Below are 18908 nucleotides of genomic sequence, written 5' to 3'. Positions count from 1 at the left end.
AGTCACTATACACTGTTCAGTGGTTCCCAGCAATGCACTATGTACTCCTCTCCGTGTGTGCTGTTACATCATTGGACTTTCCTCTTTGCATATGATTGTGGAATTTTATGTTGCGTCCCTGCTGCTGTAACAGTCCGGCGGTCATGAAACAAACCCAACGCTACCTTCTTGATGCACTTTGCATGCATATGTGCATTAGAATGACACATCTGTATTGGCATGACTGGCAGGCATAGTGCAACTGGCTGTACAGTGAGATTTGGTGCAAGAAATACATGGGCTAATCATTTAGCCTAGTGATTAACAAAGAAACTTAAGATTTGATTTGCTTTAGATTGTGTCATGAGTTTCGTTCACACCAAAGTAACAGCAAAATACCTAGTTCATAAGTAAGACCTACATCCAGTAGTCTCCAGACACCAGATGCGTGACCAATGACAAAGAATGTTTGTTTACGTGAGTGTTGAGCTTAGATGAATAGGCTAGGCCCAATGACTGGTAGCTCCTGTAATATTATTAATCAGCCACAGAAAGTTTATTCTTGAATTTGTCTTTATTTACACAGCAGATAATACTAACCAAAACTTTGAGTAGCAAACGTAGTGCCCAAGGGGACAAGTGAGTTACATACCTTATGCCCTACACCTATTTTGCTCGTTTCCTCCATCGTTGCGCCTCGCTTTAGTCATCAGAAATCAGCAGATATTGCGAAAAATTGGAAGCGTTTAGTTGAACAGTATATTTGCTTCAAAACCAGCTTGCCGACTGTTGACATCCTGCAAAACCGTGGCAAAGTATCAGCAAGAACTCCACCATTGAATATGATCAAGCTGGTAGGTGGCAGTTGTGTGAACAAAGCACACTGTTGTCACATAAACTACGTTAGCCATGGACGGCTGTTGGACAGTAGTCACTTCTTTAGTATGCTACGTGGACAATATGACACTATGACAACAGTGTGTGTGTGTGTGTGTGTGTGTGTGTGTGTGTGTGTGTGTGTGAGATTTTTTCTTGCCGACAGGAGATAGGACCACGAATGGTAGGAAAATTTGTGTATCTCTCTGATTAATACTTACACATTTTCTTCTTTCGTTCTTTCCTCAGTGCCCTCTCGGTGCTTGTGCCCTTCCTGGGTGAAACTCTCGCCATGTCTTCAGTATGGCACAGCTGGGATATCCTTCCCTTCCCATTCATTATGGACTATATTCCACGCCGTTTTTATTAAAGTTTACTAGCAGGTGAATGGTTTTCATACGTTAGACAGTTCAGTTTGAGCTCTTCCATAATTATTTTGCTCAATTTTTCACACAAAAAAATGCTTATCCTTGAAGTTCAAACGTGTGTTTCGTGTGCAGGCTTTCATCTAATTTACCTGTGTCTAGAGGCAAACATCTTTCATAATTTGAGCATATCAATTCAGTTCTTGTATTTATTTTGCTTATATCTCTGTTAACAGATGAGGTATATACCAGGTCTTACCAGTGAAGAATACAAATATCAGCTTCATTGCAAGCACATTATTTGTAACTGATACACTGACAACAGAACCACTGTCATGCAACATTTTACCTTCAAAATCTACATCATCTACTGTATTTCTTGTTCTCATTCCTGGCTACACCACACTGCAGACTGGCATATTATTATTTATTTTTTGTAGAGTATCAGCTAACTTTCTTGCATGGTTATCAGTAAGCAAAAATACATTGGACGTCACTGAAGATTTTTGATGCAGTGGTAGTTGCCACCTCCTTCACACTGTTCACAGGGTTTATTAACTCCATTAGTTGACTATTTTCCATCTGGTTGTACAAGTTCACTACTCTTTTGTCACTGGAGATAGATTTCTGTTGTATTCTTGTTTCAAAGATTAGTTTGTTTTTGTATCCACATGTTCTTCATGAAACTATGTCGTCTTTCTCACACTCATTGCTGGTACTACAGTACGCTGTACCTGCTCGTATCTAGGACCATTTTTTCATGTGCTAAATATGAAACCTGTTTAGCACTTCCTTTGTGTTTCTCATAACTCTGGTTTTTCCCATTTGACGTGCTCCATTGTTTGGAACACAACACACTTACTGCAGGTTTGAATTTTCATTTCTTAGATGAAAAAAATCACATCTTACAACATTCACAGTTGGTTGATAACTTGAAGGGGTTTTTTAGCTTCATAATGTGGTTTAGCAGGTTGTTCCTATCAGATGAAATATTGTTAGCAATGTTTTGGAAAGCACAGAGCAAGCAATTCCGTTAACAATGTAAATGTTGGAAGAACGGCTGAAAGAAGTGGAGGAAAAATATCATTCTCGTATGTTTTGTCCTGAGATTCAGTCAATTCTCAGTAATAAAAGGTTTATCACCTAACATTGCAAATGTTAAATACGAGAACAAACGAATACAGAAAGGTTCTCTAATAAGGCAGTTGCATAATTTCATAGAGAGTTGGCGTGTAAGCTCTCTTACATCCGTCAACCCTTTGTACGTGGAGACAAAGTCATACGATACGAGGAGTGTCACTTCATAGCATGTTCACAACAATGAGAAGGTTGCTGTAGGAAAATAATGAGTGGTAAAATGCTCAAGGATAATATCAGGGTGAAATATCATTAGTGAAGTTGTTGGTTCACTTAAAACCCACGATTAAAGTGAAAAACACTTCATTCTGGTGTCTCTGACAGCATGCGGATAAGAAACACTAAAATAAAAGAACTTTTGTGACAGTAAAAAGAATCTTAAAGAAATTGTTGCCTAGAGCAACTTAAAGTAAAAACTGGAGGTGATTTAGATGAGCACACAGTGCAATTTTGCCTAATGTAACTACAAAATTTAAGGGAAAGTAATCACGTGATTTGGTAAAAACAAGATGAATGGGAATTATCACAACAGAAAAGATAAACAAGATTAGTTGACCATAGCAACCAACTCAATGACCAGAAATATGTACGTGTTGAAACAACAGTTTGCATGTGAGTCTGGAAATATGTCGGTGAAACAGAAGGTTTTAGTGTACTGACTCCGAGGCTGCAGTTGCAGCAGCAGTCTTTGAGAATCATTCTGTAGAAACCGACTGACCCAACCGCATCACTACTTCACTTCACTGGACAGCAGCAGGTTAACTAATTATGCAGTAACTGCTCTCTCTCTCTCTCTCTCTCTCTCTCTCTCTCTCTCTGTAGGGTAGGGAAAGTCAGTTTTGTGCATTATTCTGAGCACAAGTTACAGCCAGGTGCGGGCCGGATTGCAGTGAGTTACGCATACCAACAGTTGCGAAGTAGAATGGAGGCCACAGGGCTGTCAGATTGCTGAAAGAGTCTACGTAAGGGTTTTGCATGTCACGAATCACAGGCAGAACGGGCTCACTGGCCAACCTAGCATGTTAAGAGTATGTGACGCGAAGTGACATGTATGGCAAAACAGAGGCGCACAGCCGCACATAAATAGGCGCGGGTTTATAATGGGATTCATTCAAGTGTGGCAGCTCTCCCGGACGGTGGGACATGTCACACCGCCAGCTACACGCAGCAGCAGACGGGGCACCAGAGTTCCAGTCCACAGCGGGTCGCTGGTTCGACCCTCTGAGGCCGAAGTGTGGTCTGTAGGCAGTCAGCCAGTGGTGGGCCACTCTTCAGCTCACTGCCACGGACAGTCTTCTGGGCTCCAATACGCACCAGTGACATCCAGGGCGAGGGTTGTAGATTCAGCTGCGGATTGCGGTCATTTGTTGTTGCCCCGTCCTAAGCCACGCTGGCGGGGGAACACGGCGTGGACCATCTTGCAGTTCTCAGCGGGCTGCTTGGCGGTTCCTCGGAACGGCGCTGAGGCAACAAGGACAGGGACAGCTGAGTCAGCAGCCGGCGCACCCTGATGCCATCGGAACTCCGCGGCTGGCCAAGGCCGGCTCGACATAGCTTTGCATTGCACAGGCCGCTGGGGTGCTTCCTCAGCATTGTGGGGCCCTGTGACGCATATGAGGTGTACGAGGGCACTGTTGTTGGAAACAATAAATCATTTGGAAAGCTCGGACGAGTCTCTTAATATGGTGCCTTCTACCTCTTCCCGCTGATATATTCGGTGGCAGAAGTAGTCACAATATTTGGTGTCAGAATAGCGGATGTCATCTGTCCAGTACGACATTCGAGCCCACTGCCTGCATTACAGTCACAAGATGTGGTTAGTTTTGACCAGTTTTGTTTTGAGTGTTGGGCGTTTTCTTTCTTGTTTGTGCTTCGAGTATGGCCTGCCAGGGGCCCCATTTTTGATGTTTTGTGTAGGCTTATTATTTATTTATTTATTGTCAGAATAAGTGTATTCCGGGCAGTGAGATTTTTTATTTTTTTTTTCCTTGGCATTTAATTACTTTTGTGTTGTTCTGAGTATGATGTTACCGAGTATGATGATACTGAGGTGTAGGGAGTCGGGTTATTCTTGTACTTAAATATTTTGTTTCAGGAATAACTGGAAACGAAAGCAACACAATGGCAGAGTCAGGGACGCGAGGTGTGTCGGAACCAGAAGCGGTACGGATTTTGTTGGAAAAAGGAGCACAATCGACAGCAGACAGTACACAGTTGAGAAATGAATTAACATCTAGAAGTGCGTGGGAAACCAAATCTGATCAATCATTGTTGCCTTGGGTGCAGGAGATTGATCCAGCTGCCGCGAGTTTGATCTGAGGATGTGCATGCATTTGTGGAGGACTTGGAGACTTCAGCGGTGATGAATGGTTGGTCTGATGAGCAGTTGTTACATATAGCCAAGATTAGATTAATGGGTGAAGGGAAACATATGTAAGGTGTTCTGAGGCCTTAAGGAAGGCAGGACAGTTTAAGCAGTTAAATGAATGGCTTTTACAAAGGTACGAAAAACAGAATAAAACTTGGTACATGTCAAAGAGACAGGGGGAGATGGTGGAGAAATTTGCAGACAGGATAAGGGAAATTAATGAGTATACTTATGAGTTGGGTCAGAGCGATGACGCAAATAGTGTTCTGTTGTAGGAGGCCGAGCAAAGGGCACTTGATGTATTTTTGACAGGGTTACCGGCGCATATGTCACAGAAAGTGCGTGAAGGGACTCCGAAAGATTTGTATTCAGCCATTCAACTGGCAATCCAATGCGAGGAAACAGACATGGCAACAGGGGTACGTGATAGACAAACAGTGTTTACAGTGGGTATAAAATGTTTTGAGTGTGGTCGCACGGGGCATGTGCTGAGGCAATGTACCCAGTCACCAAGGAATAAAGAAAGCGGTGGAAATCGTCAGTGGGGAGATTGGAGAAGTGGAGATAGGAGAGGTGGACAAGCGTTAAGCAGGAGAGGGGGCCCAAGACTCACCTAAGGGAGCTCCTGTTTAATTTCAATGCTACGAATATGTATGCAGAGTTGGAATGTGCAGTGGTAGGATCCGTAGGAACTAAAAGTTTAAGATTTTGTTGGACATGGAGGTGCAAGTGTCAGTGGCTACTAGGAATATAATGGGACGAAGGAAGCTAGACCCACCACTTTATAGGTTGTGTGGAGTAGGGGATAGGTAGGTCGCGCCTTTGGGGTCGGTGACAGTTGACTTGCGAATAGAGAAAGTCCGATTTAATGCATGCATGGAAGTAGTACCACGGGTAAGCGAGGGCTACGACATGATCCCAGCAGTAGATTTCTAACATGAATATCATACCAAAATTGACCTTGGACAAAGAACTGTGGAACTTGGTGGATTGTTATTTCAGCTAGGGGAAACTGTTGTCAATGCAGAGCTGTCGCGAGTGGCGTTAAACGTAATGAACAAACCAATTGAACCGCGTACATTAGCGTTAAGGCTTAATTCGCATCAGTGTGTGTCTAGTAGCACCTGGAAGTCGCTTTGGGTAAGTGTGAAGTCAAATATAACAGTGGGTACAGTATGTGTTATTGAACCATTGCAGGATAATGAAGTTTTGGGTCCATTTGGTTGTTTTGTGGAACGTAGTGTTGTACGCGTACAGGAGGGCAACGATGAGTAGTTCCCATGAACGTGGATAAGTTTAGTTCTGTAGATGCGAATTTGAGGAAAGGAGTTTTAGTAGCAAATTTGGATGTGCCAGATGACGAAGACTGGTGTTTGAGAGGTAGGCGAAGTGATCAACCACTAACTGCCGATAGAACTGCATTGCGTGACAGAGAGAGCATATGGAAGAATTATTGTGGGAATTTAAGGATTTGTTATTTCCACACGGGCTGTTACCAGCAACTCCATTAGTTCAACATAGGATACAAACAGGGAATGAAGCACCTGTTTACCATAAACCATACAGAATACCGAGGTATTTGCAGCCGATTGTGGAGGATTTCATTGATCAGCAGCTTGCGGATGGTATTATAAAGCCTAATAATAGTTGCTGGGAAGTGGGCATTGTCGTTGTGCCTAAAAAAATCTATGGATGGAACTAAGAAATACAGGTTCTGTTGTGATTACTGATACCTCAATAATAAGACAGTAATAGATGCATACCCCATTCCAAACATATCAGAGACTTTGGATCACTTAGGACAGTGCCAGTACTTTTCTATGATGGATTTGACAAATGGTTATCATCAGTTAGAGGTGGCTCCAGAGGATTGTCCGAAAATTGCTTTCTGTACTCCTGGAGGCCATTACCTGTACATTAGAATGCCATTCGCTTTGAAAAACGCTCTGGCAATGTTTCAGAGATTGCTAAACAGTGTCTTGTGGGGTTTGAAACCACGGAGTGTCTGGTGTATTTGGATTACATTATAGTGTTATCAAGTAGTATGGAGCAATATAGACAGCGGTTAAGGGAAGTCTTTATGAGGTAAAGAGCAGCTCGTTTGACGTTGAGCCGGGAGAAGTGTCATTTTGCTTTAGAAGAAGTCATATTATCAGTAAGGACGGAGTGCGAACAGATCCGAGGTTCGCACATGCTGTAAGGGATTTTTGGGAACCGAAAACAATTAAGGAAGTGCAGTCATTCATCGGAATTTGCAATTTCTATTGAAAGTTCGTGAATGGTTTTGCAGATTTAGCACAGCCGTTAATACGATTGTTACGGAAGGGTGTGAAATTTGAGTGGACAGAAGAGTGTGAGAAAGCGTTTGACAAAAGTGTTAACATCAGGTCCGGTTTGTGTGTTTCCAGATTTTGAAAAGCAGTTTATACTAGCATGTGATGCATCGAATCGAGCATTAAGGTGTGTTCTTAGTCAGGAAATTGATGGGAAAGAACATCCTGTAGCCTGTGCGTCTAGGCAGTTGAATGCAACAGAGAGGAATTACTCAACAACAGGGAGGGAGATGCTCAGCGTAATCCATGGAATGAAATATTTTACATGTTATTTATATGGGAGAAGATTTCAGGTAGTGACAGATCATGCTGCATTGAAGTGGTTGTTGGAGTTGGAGGATCTGTCCACTAGACTCGCTAGATGGGCTGTGAGCCTTAGTGAATTCGACTACGAGGTGGTGCACAAGCCTGGGAAGAAGCACGGTCATGCGGATGCACAGTAGGAAGGTGGCAAAAGTAGAAGTCATAGGTTATGACCTAGCAGTATGGCAAGAATTACAGGATGCAGACAACGTTTGTAAAATGTATCGGACACAGCCACAATTTAGTATGTACAATGGTCTTCTGTGCAGGGAAGAAACGAAGTTAGGGTCAAGGGTAGTAGTGCCAGTAAAGTTGAGGGATGAGGTTGTAAAGGAAGCACATGATCATGTGTTATCTGGTCATGGAGGGTGTAGAGCAATAAATAGGAGAGTGATGGAGAGATATTGGTGGAGAGGAAGGAAAGTAGATGTAGATCAGTATGTCAAGAATTGTATACCATGTGCGCGGAGAGCAGATTTGAGTCGGAAACAGATACAGCTACAACGATAACCGGAAGCGAAATGTCCATTTTCCTTGCTGGGGATTGATGTCTTAGGACCTTTCAGGCGAACACCATCTTGGAACAGATTCGTTCTGACAATAAACAGTTTTTCGAGGTATGTGGAGATGGTGGCTATGCCAAATCAACAGGCAGCAATGGTCGTGCAAGCATTAGTAAACAACTGGGTTTTGAAGTTTAATGTACCGGAGACAATTACTGACCAAGGGACCAACTTCATGTCGGATTTAATGAAGGAACTGTATAAATTGTTGAACATAAAGAAGTTGAGGATGAGTGCGTTGCATCCACAGGCCAACGGAAGGGCAGAATGGGTACACAGAACAATCGGGAAGATGCTGAGTTTTTATGTGGATTATCACCACCATCAGTGGGATGAGTATTTGCAGCATATTGTATGTGCGTACAATGCAAAAGTCCATACAAATACTCGTTTGTCTCCATATGAGATACTGTACGGGCGAAAAATGCCATCAACGTTTGATTTGGTGAGGCTACAGAAAGGAAGGACCGGTGAATCTGTACATCAATTCACAAGCACAATTCGGGATGTTTGTAAACGGGTACAAAAGGTGAATGAATACAAAGGCTTTGGAAAGGCAGGAAGATGCAGTAAAGTGGAAAGGAATTTTACCGCAGTATAGAGTAAGGCAATGGGTAATGCTGTCCAGCACCTGTATGCAAAAAGGAAAAAACGAAGAAGTTCCTCAAGAGGTATTAAGGGCCATACCAAGTTGTTGAAACCACATTCCCCATTAATGTTAAGCTTCAGCTGCCAACTATAACAACAATAGTACACATTGGGCAGTTCTACATCTACATCTACATGACTACTCTGCAATTCACATTTAAGTGCTTGGCAGAGGGTTCATCGAACCACAATCACACTCTCTCTCTACCATTCCACTCCCAAACAGCGCGTGGGAAAAACGAACATCTAAACCTTTCTGTTCGAGCTCTGACTTCTCTTATTTTATTTTGATGATCATTCCTACCTATGTAGGTTGGGCTCAACAAAATATTTTCGCATTCGGAAGAGAAAGTTGGTGACTGAAATTTCGTAAATAGATCTCGCCGCGACGAAAAACGTCTTTGCTTTAATGTCTTCCATCCCAACTCACGTATCATATATGCCACGCTCTCTCCCCTATTACGTGATAATACAAAACGAGCTGCCCTTTTTTGCACTCTTTTGATGTCCTCCGTCAATCCCACCTGGTAATGATCCCACACCGCGCAGCAATATTCTAACAGAGGACGAACGAGTGTAGTGTAAGCTGTCTCTTTAGTGGACTTGTTGCATCTTCTAAGTGTCCTGCCAATGAAACGCAACCTTTGACTCGCCTTCCCCACAATATTATCTATGTGGTCTTTCCTACTGAAGTTATTCGTAATTTTAACACCCAGGCACTTAGTTGAATTGACAGCCTTGAGACTTGTACTATTTATCAAGTAATCGAATTCCAACGGATTTCTTTTGGAACTCGTCTGGATCACCTCACGCTTTTCATTATTTAGCATCAACTGCCACCTGCCACACCATACAGCAATGTTTTCTAAATCGCTTTGCAACTGATACTGGTCTTCGGATGACCTTACTGGACGGTAAATTACAGCATCATCTAAGAGAACTGCTCAGATTGTCACCCAGGTCATTTATATAGATCAGGAACAGCAGAAGTCCCAGGACGCTTCCCTGGGGAACACCTGATATCACTTCAGTTTTACTCTATGATTTGCCGTCTATAACTACGAACTGCGACCTTCCTGACAGGAAATCACGAATCCAGTCGCACAACTGAGACGATACCCCATAGGCCCGCAGCTTGGTTAGAAGTCGCTTGTGAGGAACGGTGTCAAAAGCTTTCCGAAAATCCAGAAATACGGAATCAACCTGAGATCCCCTGTCGATAGCGGCCATTACTTCGTGCGAATAAAGAGCTAGCTGCGTTGCAGAAGAATGATGTTTTCTGAAACCATGCTGATTACGTAGCAATAGATCGTTCCCTTCGAGGTGATTCATAGTGTTTGAATACAGTATATGCTCCAAAACCCTACTGCAAACCGACGTCAATGATATAGGTCTGTAGTTCAATGGATTACTCCTACTACCCTTCTTAAACACTGGTGCGACCTGCGCAATTTTCCAATTTGTAGGTACAGATCTATCGATGAGCAAGCGGTTGTATATAATTGCTAAGTAGGGAGCTATTGTATCAGCATAATCTGAAATGTACGGCCATTGAAGGGTTGCCCGGATGTGATTCCAGGCGTGTCACAGGAAGGAAAGAGGAAGAAAGAGAGAATGAAGAGGGGTGCTAAGCACAGAGAAAACCTGGAAGATAGAGTACAGCATGAAGTACCGTATGCTCTGTGATGCAGAAAGTAGTAGAGTATTTGTACTTTTTTTTTCTTGTCATGTATCATTGGGTTTGCGTAGAGTAATTAGGCATTGAATTTTCATATGTCATATGTATTTTCAAGTATTGTGAGCCTGCTAGGGACAGCAGTCTTTTTGTAGAGGGAGGAATGGAATAGACTGTCCAAGGGACATCATGGAGAGAAAAAATTGAGCTTGCAACAGGTCGGGATGCATTGGACCTTCTCCACCTACGAGAATGTGGTAGGAGTAGCAAGTTGTTTTGCGCGGGGAGTATTTGCAGGAGCAAAATGTATAGAGCCAAAGGGGAGTGGAATTTTAATCTATGGACCTAAGTGTAACATAATAGGTCCAACTTTCCATCTGCCAGCGTCAATTTCAGGAGTTTCACAATTGAGTGTTACACAGCCACAGCTGTACTGGCCAGAAGCCACTTGAGAGTTTTTGCCAAGGCAGAACCTGACCTTGTTAAATCAAACTTTGGAGCCAGGTCTGTTGAGATCCGTAAACCAGATCATTTTAGAGCAAGAGGGCCGCATTGCAGCCAAACAGCTTGTGCAACATGTCGCTCTGTTATAGGTAAAGGCAACGGCAAATAACGATCATTTTGAGCAAGTCTGTGCCAAGTGTCATCGCAGCCTTATGTTTTGTTTTCTTTCTGATCAGGCGGAGAGCTAATTCCAGTAGAGAACCGAGGGTAGTCCAAGTCCCAGTGGATTGGATACCGAGGACGTGAGACGAGTAGGTAAGGGGTCGATCGACCAGTGGTAGTCGAGTAAGGAATTTTTATGTTTTGTTTCATGTCATGGTTTTAAGGGGCACTAGACTACATTTAAGTTTTCTAATATTAAGGAAATATGCCATAGGTGTCAACCCAAGCAAGTTAAGAGTTAGTTAAGGGTCAACCCTGGGACCGGGTCTTTCTGAAGAGGGGAATAATGTAGCGACACCACCGTTTAGGATAAGGAAAGTCAGTTTTGCGCAATATTCTGAGCACAAGTTACAGCCAGGTGCCGGCCGGATTGCAGTGACTTACGTGTACTGACAGTGCGATGTAGAATAGAGGTCACAGGGCCGAAAGATTGCTGAAAGAGTATACGTAGCTGTTTTGCATGTTGCAAACCACAGGCAGAAGGGGCTCACTGCTCAACATAGCATGTTACGAGTACGTGATGTGAAACGGCGCATGTGGCAAAACAGAGGCACATGGCAGTGTATAAACAGGTGCGGGTTTCTAACGAGATTCATTCGAGTGTGGCAGCTCTCCTGGACGGCGGGGCATTACACACCATCAGCTACACGCAGCAGCAGACGGGGCACCAGTGTTCCAGTCCACGGCAGGTCGCTGGTTCGACAGTCTGAGGCCGATGCGGGGTCTATAGGCAGCCAGCCAGCAGCGAGCCACTCTTCTACTCACTACCACAGGCAGTCTTCCGTGCTCCAACACACACTGGTGACATCCAGGGCGAGGGTTGTAGATTCGGCTGCAGATTACAGGCATTTGTTGTCGCCCCGTCCTAAACCACGCCGGCGAGGGAACACGGCGCGGACCATCTTGCAGTTCTCAGCGGGCCGCTCGGCGGCTCCTCCAAACGGCGCTGAGGCAACAATGGCAGGGGCAGCTGAGATGGCAGCCGGCGCACCCTGACGCCATTGGAACTCTGCGGCGTGCGAAGGCCGGCTCGACACAGCTTTGCATTGAACGTAGACGGGATGTACAGGGGCACTGTGGTTGGAAACAATAAATCATTTGGAAAGCTCGGACAAGTCTTAATACGGTGCCTTCTACCTCTTCCCGCTACATTTGGTCATCCTGATACATTCAGTGGCAGAAGTTGCCACTACTCTCTCTCTCTCTCTCTCTCTCTCTCTCTCTCTCTCTATCTCTATCTCTATCTCTATCTTTCAGTGTGTGTCAGACTCGAGGGGAAGTCACCAAACAGGAATTATGTAATAGTATTAAAGGTTTAAAAACAAAAGCGGAAAGGATATCTAAAAAGTAGAAAAAACTTTGATGTAGGAACAATAATCTTATATTTAATTAAGATGTTACATGCCAAACTAGTAACGCAGTAGAAACAAAGTGAATATGCCATTCAAAGAGGTACATGAAAACCCCAAGTTGCTGTATAATCAAATCTCAGACACACGTGTGTGTGTGTGTGTGTGTGTGTGTGTGTGTGTGTGTGTGGAGACATTAGAACAAAATAGAGATTTCGATAAAGTAGTGCCCCAAATACTGTGGCTAGTTTGAACAAACACCTACTGGAACTAGATGAACCAAAGGTGAGAGAGACTTGAGGTTACTAGCACAGCCACCAACTATATGGACAATATTGCAGTACACCAGAAGGAATTTATAAAGTTCAAACTAGATGTTTCTATATGCTCAGTGACATTTTTGGAGCAATTTAAGAAAATGTTACCCAAAGGTTCGGCAGGTACCACTAGAACTAAATTTATTTTGAAACATTTGCCATCTGTGTTTGCAGAAGTTATTGAAAAGGCTGTGAATGTAAGGATAATTGATCATTTTATATCACATGATTTGCTATCAGATGTACAGTTCTGCTTTAGAAGTCGTTTAACAACTGAAAATGCTATTTTCTCTCTTCTCTGTGAGGTACTGGGTGGGTTAAATAAAAGGTTTCGAACGCTAGGCATATTTTTTGATTTAACTAAGGTGTCTGATTTTGTTGATCAGAGAATATTGGTCCAAAGTTGGACCATTACGAAATATGGGGAGTAGCTCACAATTGGTTCACCTCTTACTTTAGCAACAGGCAGCAAAAGGTCATTATTTACAGTGTTGAGAATGGCTGTGATGTGGGGTCTGAGTTGGGTACAGTCAAGTGGTGGGTGCCCCAGGGATCAGGGGCCACCTCCTGTTCCTTATTTATATAAATGATATGCCCTTTAGTATTACAGGTAACTCCAAAATATTTCTGTTTGCTGATGACATGAGCTTGGTAGTAAAGGATGTTGTGTGCAACATTGACTCGGTTTCTAATAGCGCAGTTCGTGACGTAAGTTCATGGCTTGTAGAAAATAAACTACCACTAAATGACAGTAAGACTCAATTTTTAGTTTCTAACACACAATTCAACAAAATGTGACATTTTAATTTCACAGAATAGGCATATGATTAGCGAAACATTTGTAGGTGTTCAGATAGATAGTAAAATGTCGTGGTAAGCCCATGTTCAGGATCTTGCTCAAAGACTGCCATTTTTACTATTCGAACAGTATCTGAAGTGAGTGATCGCTCGACATGAAAATTGGTCTACTTTGCTTATTTTCATTTGCTTATCTCATATGGTATTATATTTTGGCGTAACTCTTCCCATTCTAAAAGGAAATTGGCTCACAAAAGGGGGGTTCGGGCAATTAGTAGTGTAAGTTCACGAACCTCTTGTTGACCCTTGTTCACAAGTCTGTGTATTTTGACATTGGCCTCTCAATATATATAATCCTTACTGTCATTTCTTGTTAACAATATTAGCTTATTTCCAAGAATAAGCAGTTTCACTCAGTTAATACTCGGCAGAAATCAAACCTGCATTTTGGTTGGACTTCCTTAACTCTTATGCAGAAAGGTGTACAGTATACTGCTGCAGCCATTTTCAGTAAGCTACCACTCGAATTCAAAAATCGTAGCAGTAATCCACACGCTTTCAAAATTGAAACTGAAGAGTTTCCTCATGGATCACTTCTTCTGTTCTGTCCTTGAAAAAATTAAGCTCATTCTTGTATTGTTGATTGCGTTTACTTAAACTTATGGATTGACTTTTTTCGGGCTCATAAACATTTTATTTTTATTTGTTATTACTTTTATGTTGTAATTTCATGTACTGACATGTTCCATGACCTTGGAGACTTGCTCCTCAATTTGGTCCTATGGAACTTGATGTGTAAATAAAAAATATATATTGTAGGAAGTATGTAGTAGATAGGAGTCCAGGGATTGCAAGGGTGAGGAGTGTATTGGACTTAGGGAAGTGTTTCTGGAAAAGGTCAAGGGATTTGAGGAGGGACTGGTGATTGTGTTGAATTTCTGAAATAGGATAACTATGGAGCTTATAGGTGGGCATGACTTGACAGCTGTAGGAGCCCATCAACCTGGTAACCCCTGTGGCTTGTAACCACAGTGGTGGAGCCTTTTTTGGCAGGTAGTGTTATAAAGTCTGGATCAGTTTTTAGGTGGTGGTTTGCAGTTCTTTCTGAGGATTTGACATTGGTTTTCACGTAGTAGAGGGGTTTGGGGCTGATAGTGAGGGGAGGTTTTTGAGATTATGAAATTTTGGTATCAGGGGATGATTCAGTGCAAGTAGTGGTGGATTATGGTTAAAGGGAGTAAAGTAAGACAGAGTTCAGTATTCATTTTGAGTTGAGTGTGATTGGTAGTGTTGGTGGCAAAAATAGGTTTCCACTGCTAGGACTGGGAGGAGGAGAGGTGGTCTACAAGAAACCCAGCAGGACTGAATTTCAGGAGGAGCCATATTGTTATTCCACCATATGTTTTCCATTGTTTGCAAACATAACTCGAATATTCACCTACAATTGTTAGGACAGGACAGTTGGTCAGTTGTGGCCTTGTTGAAGGAACCATCTCAGTATTTGCCTTAAGTGATAAAAGAAATCGGGATGGCCAGACACAGCATGGGCCTCCATCCTCTTTAATCTGAGGCCAGTGTCCTATAAATACAATCATTGTGCAAATTTTGAATGCTGATGTTCGACATGGAATCCTTGAAGAAAGTTACCATTACTCTTCTTCGTAGTCCTTACATTTTTGTAACCTTATGCAACACCCTGCACAGACCTTTCTAGGCATTTTTCAGACTGTAGTACTGACCTGGATGCCTAGTCAAACTTACAGTGGATGGATTCATGTTTTCATCACTGGAATATCTGTTGTGGTATGTTTAAAAGATGAGTAGAGTACTCTGAAGAATAACAATTTCTGGCCTGTATCATTCTGTATTTAATTCGTAGAATGTTGCCTCAGTAGATCACTGTCTTCTATGGTGCTTGTGAAATCCAGCCAAATTGACTTCAACTGTAGAAGCCTATCATTATGCATTAGTGTAAGATCTTTAATTCATTTAGAACCAAATGTAACATTTTAGATTATGTTTGGATAACCACACTCTTAATTCATATAAACAAATTATCTATCCAGATTCTAAAACTATAAATTTGTTCATTTATAAGCGATGCTGTTTTTTCCACTTTTATTATTCTTGTGAAGTTTATGCCACATATGTTATATGTGAAACCTGAGTATTATGTCTAATAGTTTAATTTTACAGAAGCGGGATGTTCCAGATTATCTGTGTGGAAAAATAAGCTTTGAGATCCTTCGTGAACCAGTAATTACTCCTAGTGGTATAACTTATGAGAGGAAAGATATAGAAGAACATTTGCAGGTAAGCTAGTTCTATATTACTAAAATGTATTTTATTAATTAATTCTTTTGAGCAATATAAAACTGGAAAGGTGGAGGAAGACGGAGAAAGAAAATGAAGGCTGTTAGTGCAAACAAAAATGCCAGAAATATCAGACCACAGTATTATACCATTAATAAACAGGGAATGATATAAATAATTATTCGGTAAATACAAGTTAATACAGAGCTTGATAACTTTTCGTGATGAAGGATCTTTCTGATAAAAAGATAAATTGTGCAGTGGAGCATAAGATATCAGAATGGTACTTGTGAGACGTTGCCAGCATTAGCTATGTACTGTAAATTGATTATGTTAGTATTCATACAAATTGCAAAAGAGCTCATAATGTTTGCAGTACCAGAATTGCCTTTCTGGAAGTCTGAGAAAAACCAAAGATGAAATATTTTAAACTGGTGGGCAAGTGATGAAAGTTATTTCAAGTACAGCCTGAGAAAGGATGGATAAATAGAAATTACCAATTATTTTTCCTTAGTCACCTCTCTTGTGGATTTACTACTGGTGTAAGTGCTCTGCTGTTATTGTTACATTACCCACAAGATGAGAGGATAATGTCTGCATTCATGGAATAAATGAAGCAGTTACCATTGCTGCTCCTGAATACACTATGTCATCATTACTGTCCGGCATTTCTGTTCCACAACTACACAGAGATTATTAAAGAGTTTCTTAAGAATATTTCCTCACTCAGGATAATCTACTGTGCAAACTAACACACTGATTAGCACATGGGATTTGCATTATCTGAGACCGGGCATTTCAATTTATGTTAATCATAATTTCCTTAAATCAGTTTGGATGATCTCTGAAAACAGAGTGTATATTACCATCTGAGATATATTGATTCTCAGGTTAAGTACTAAATAACAACTCCTCAGATAAAAAGATTTTTCACTGTGTTGTCATCAACAGGGTTCCTATGGCCATGTCTTCATTCACTGTCAGGTTATGTTGTTAATGGAAGCATGATGTGCTTCCTTGCTTAGAGAACATCTTTACAAAACATTTACAGACTGTTCCAATTGATAATTTGCATCCTGTTACAGCTTGAAAGACTTGTTTGGCTGTTTCTGTCTGGTGTCTGTTGTATCAGGTGGTGAGCAAAAGCTAATGCTTGTATCTGTCTGTACTGCTGTGAGGTAACATCACTATAATCCATCCCTTTGTTTAGAATTAGTGCATTGTTCTGAAGTTACTCTACTGTGGCATTTCAAAATTGTTAAGGCTTTCGTGGCCACTTGTTGACAAACTGCCTATTGGCGTCTATCTCGGGTTCTTCGGCCGATGTTCATCTAATGATTTTACTGACGAGTGGCTGGCATAGTCGAAGCTTCACCGTCCATTGCCGGTGGTGAACCGGAGCCGAGCTCGCGGCCACAGACTATATGTACCTGGCGCGCCAACGTCCGAGGGCTTCTCCGCGGTCGTTTCTGGTGCAGTTCTCCTCTTGCTACCTGTGACGGTTGTTCGATGCAGTATGGGAAGCCAGGATCTGTTTACCTTAAGTCTTTCCTCTTTCTTGTTGAAGGTGTTCGCGTATTTTTGTATTTCTACAGGAGCAATGGGTACTCCACAAATTGTATTAGAAGTGTAACAGAGCCAAACACTCGGCGAAGTAAGGAATCAGAAAAAGAAAAGTTTTTTCACCTCCCACCTATCATAGTATTTGCAGTGGATCCTGATACAGTTTGGAATTTCTGTGTGATGGTCCGGATAGATGTCTGCCTATCACACATTACGACCCTCTTCATCTGTCGGCGGTCTGTCAGTCAACAGACGAGGTCGGCCTGTATGCTTTTGTGCTATACGTGTCCCTTCATGTTTCCACTTCACTTTCACATGGGAAACAGTGGACCTAGGGATGTTTAGGAGTGTGGACCAATCTCGCGTACAGACGTATGACACAAGTGACACCCAATCGCCTGACCACATTCGAAGTCTGTGAGTTCCGCGGAGCGCCCCATTCTGTTCTCTCACGATGTCTAATGACTACTGAGGTTGCCTGATATGGAGTACCTGGCAGTAGGTGGCAGCACCATGTATCTAATATGAAAAATGTATGCTTTTGGAGGTGTCTCGATACTTTTGATCACATAGTGTACATACATACAGGTTACTTTTAGGTTAAGGAATATGATCCATCAGATTTTGTTGTAATTTAAATTGTAAGTGCACTTGTCCATTTATTTTACATTGTATGTGACCTGTGGCTGCCAACCAAAATCAGCCACAGGTCTAAATTAGTACACAATGTCATCTGTACATTTACACATGACATGGTATACTATTTTAGACCCGTGGCTGAGTTTGGTTGGCAGGTCCAGGACACACCCAATGTAAAATAAAAGGAAATGTCCACTTACAATTTAAATGACAGCAAAATCTTGTTTATCATATTCCTTAACCTAAAAATAACCTGTGAGTATATATTTCAGGAAAACAGTGATAAACTGACTGAGGAAGCAACAGCTGTGGTGAAACATGTTTAGGTGATAAAACAAAACAATAATTTGTGTACTTGCAAAAAGGTGTCAATTCTGTCATCACTGACCAGCTGAAAGGTGACCACCTCTTCTGAACAAACAAATGAACTCACCCAGCACTTTTGTACAAAAGTTGGTCACTGCACATTGGCCACCATATCCTGCGTGGACTCTACTGAAAGATGATGTGTGATTGATTCGATTCGCCCCCATCCCCCTCGCCCCCGTCTGCCCCCCCCCCCCCCCCCCCCCCCCCCCGTCTCTCTCTCTCTCTCTCTCTCTCTCTCTCTCTCTCTCTCTCTGTGTGTGTGTGTGTGTGTGTGTGTGTGTGTGTGTGTGTGTGTGTAAAAAGCTCAAGTTACGAACTCATTTCATGTTACAATATGTTTAATCCAACCTACAACCTAGTCCACAAATGAAATATGTGTTCACAGTGTAATACAATAGGTCATATGATACTCTGGTTATTAACGCGACTACTTTTTGGTTAATTTTTTGTTCAGTTTTGTCTCTCACTGTGACACATCCATGATTTATTGCCAAACAGCTTTTCTTTCCCTACACAATTTGTGTATTATTTTTTCTGTATGATACTAGGAAAATGAGTTTTATTAAAAAGTAATAAAAATTACTATTTTTATCAGTTAATCTTCCTGTGACTGATGCAATTTATCCCATTGCTTAACAAATTTTACA

The 18908-nt window shown here is 42.0% G+C and overlaps 1 protein-coding gene across 1 annotated transcript in view; it reads left to right on the top strand.

Annotated features, from left to right (window-relative positions):
- Positions 1–18908, top strand: part of LOC124596507 (E3 ubiquitin-protein ligase CHIP) — a 119190-nt gene that overhangs the window by 89705 nt on the left and 10577 nt on the right. Inside the window, exon 6 of the mRNA XM_047135669.1 lies at positions 15574–15690. Coding sequence (XP_046991625.1) covers positions 15574–15690 — 117 coding nt within the window. The remainder of the gene's footprint in view (positions 1–15573; positions 15691–18908) is intronic.

The sequence above is a fragment of the Schistocerca americana genome, chromosome 2, assembly GCF_021461395.2.
Source record: "Schistocerca americana isolate TAMUIC-IGC-003095 chromosome 2, iqSchAmer2.1, whole genome shotgun sequence".
Classification (NCBI taxonomy): Eukaryota; Metazoa; Arthropoda; class Insecta; order Orthoptera; family Acrididae; genus Schistocerca; species Schistocerca americana.
Note: the sequence above shows the minus strand (reverse complement) of the source record. Positions and strands in the feature narration are given on the sequence as shown.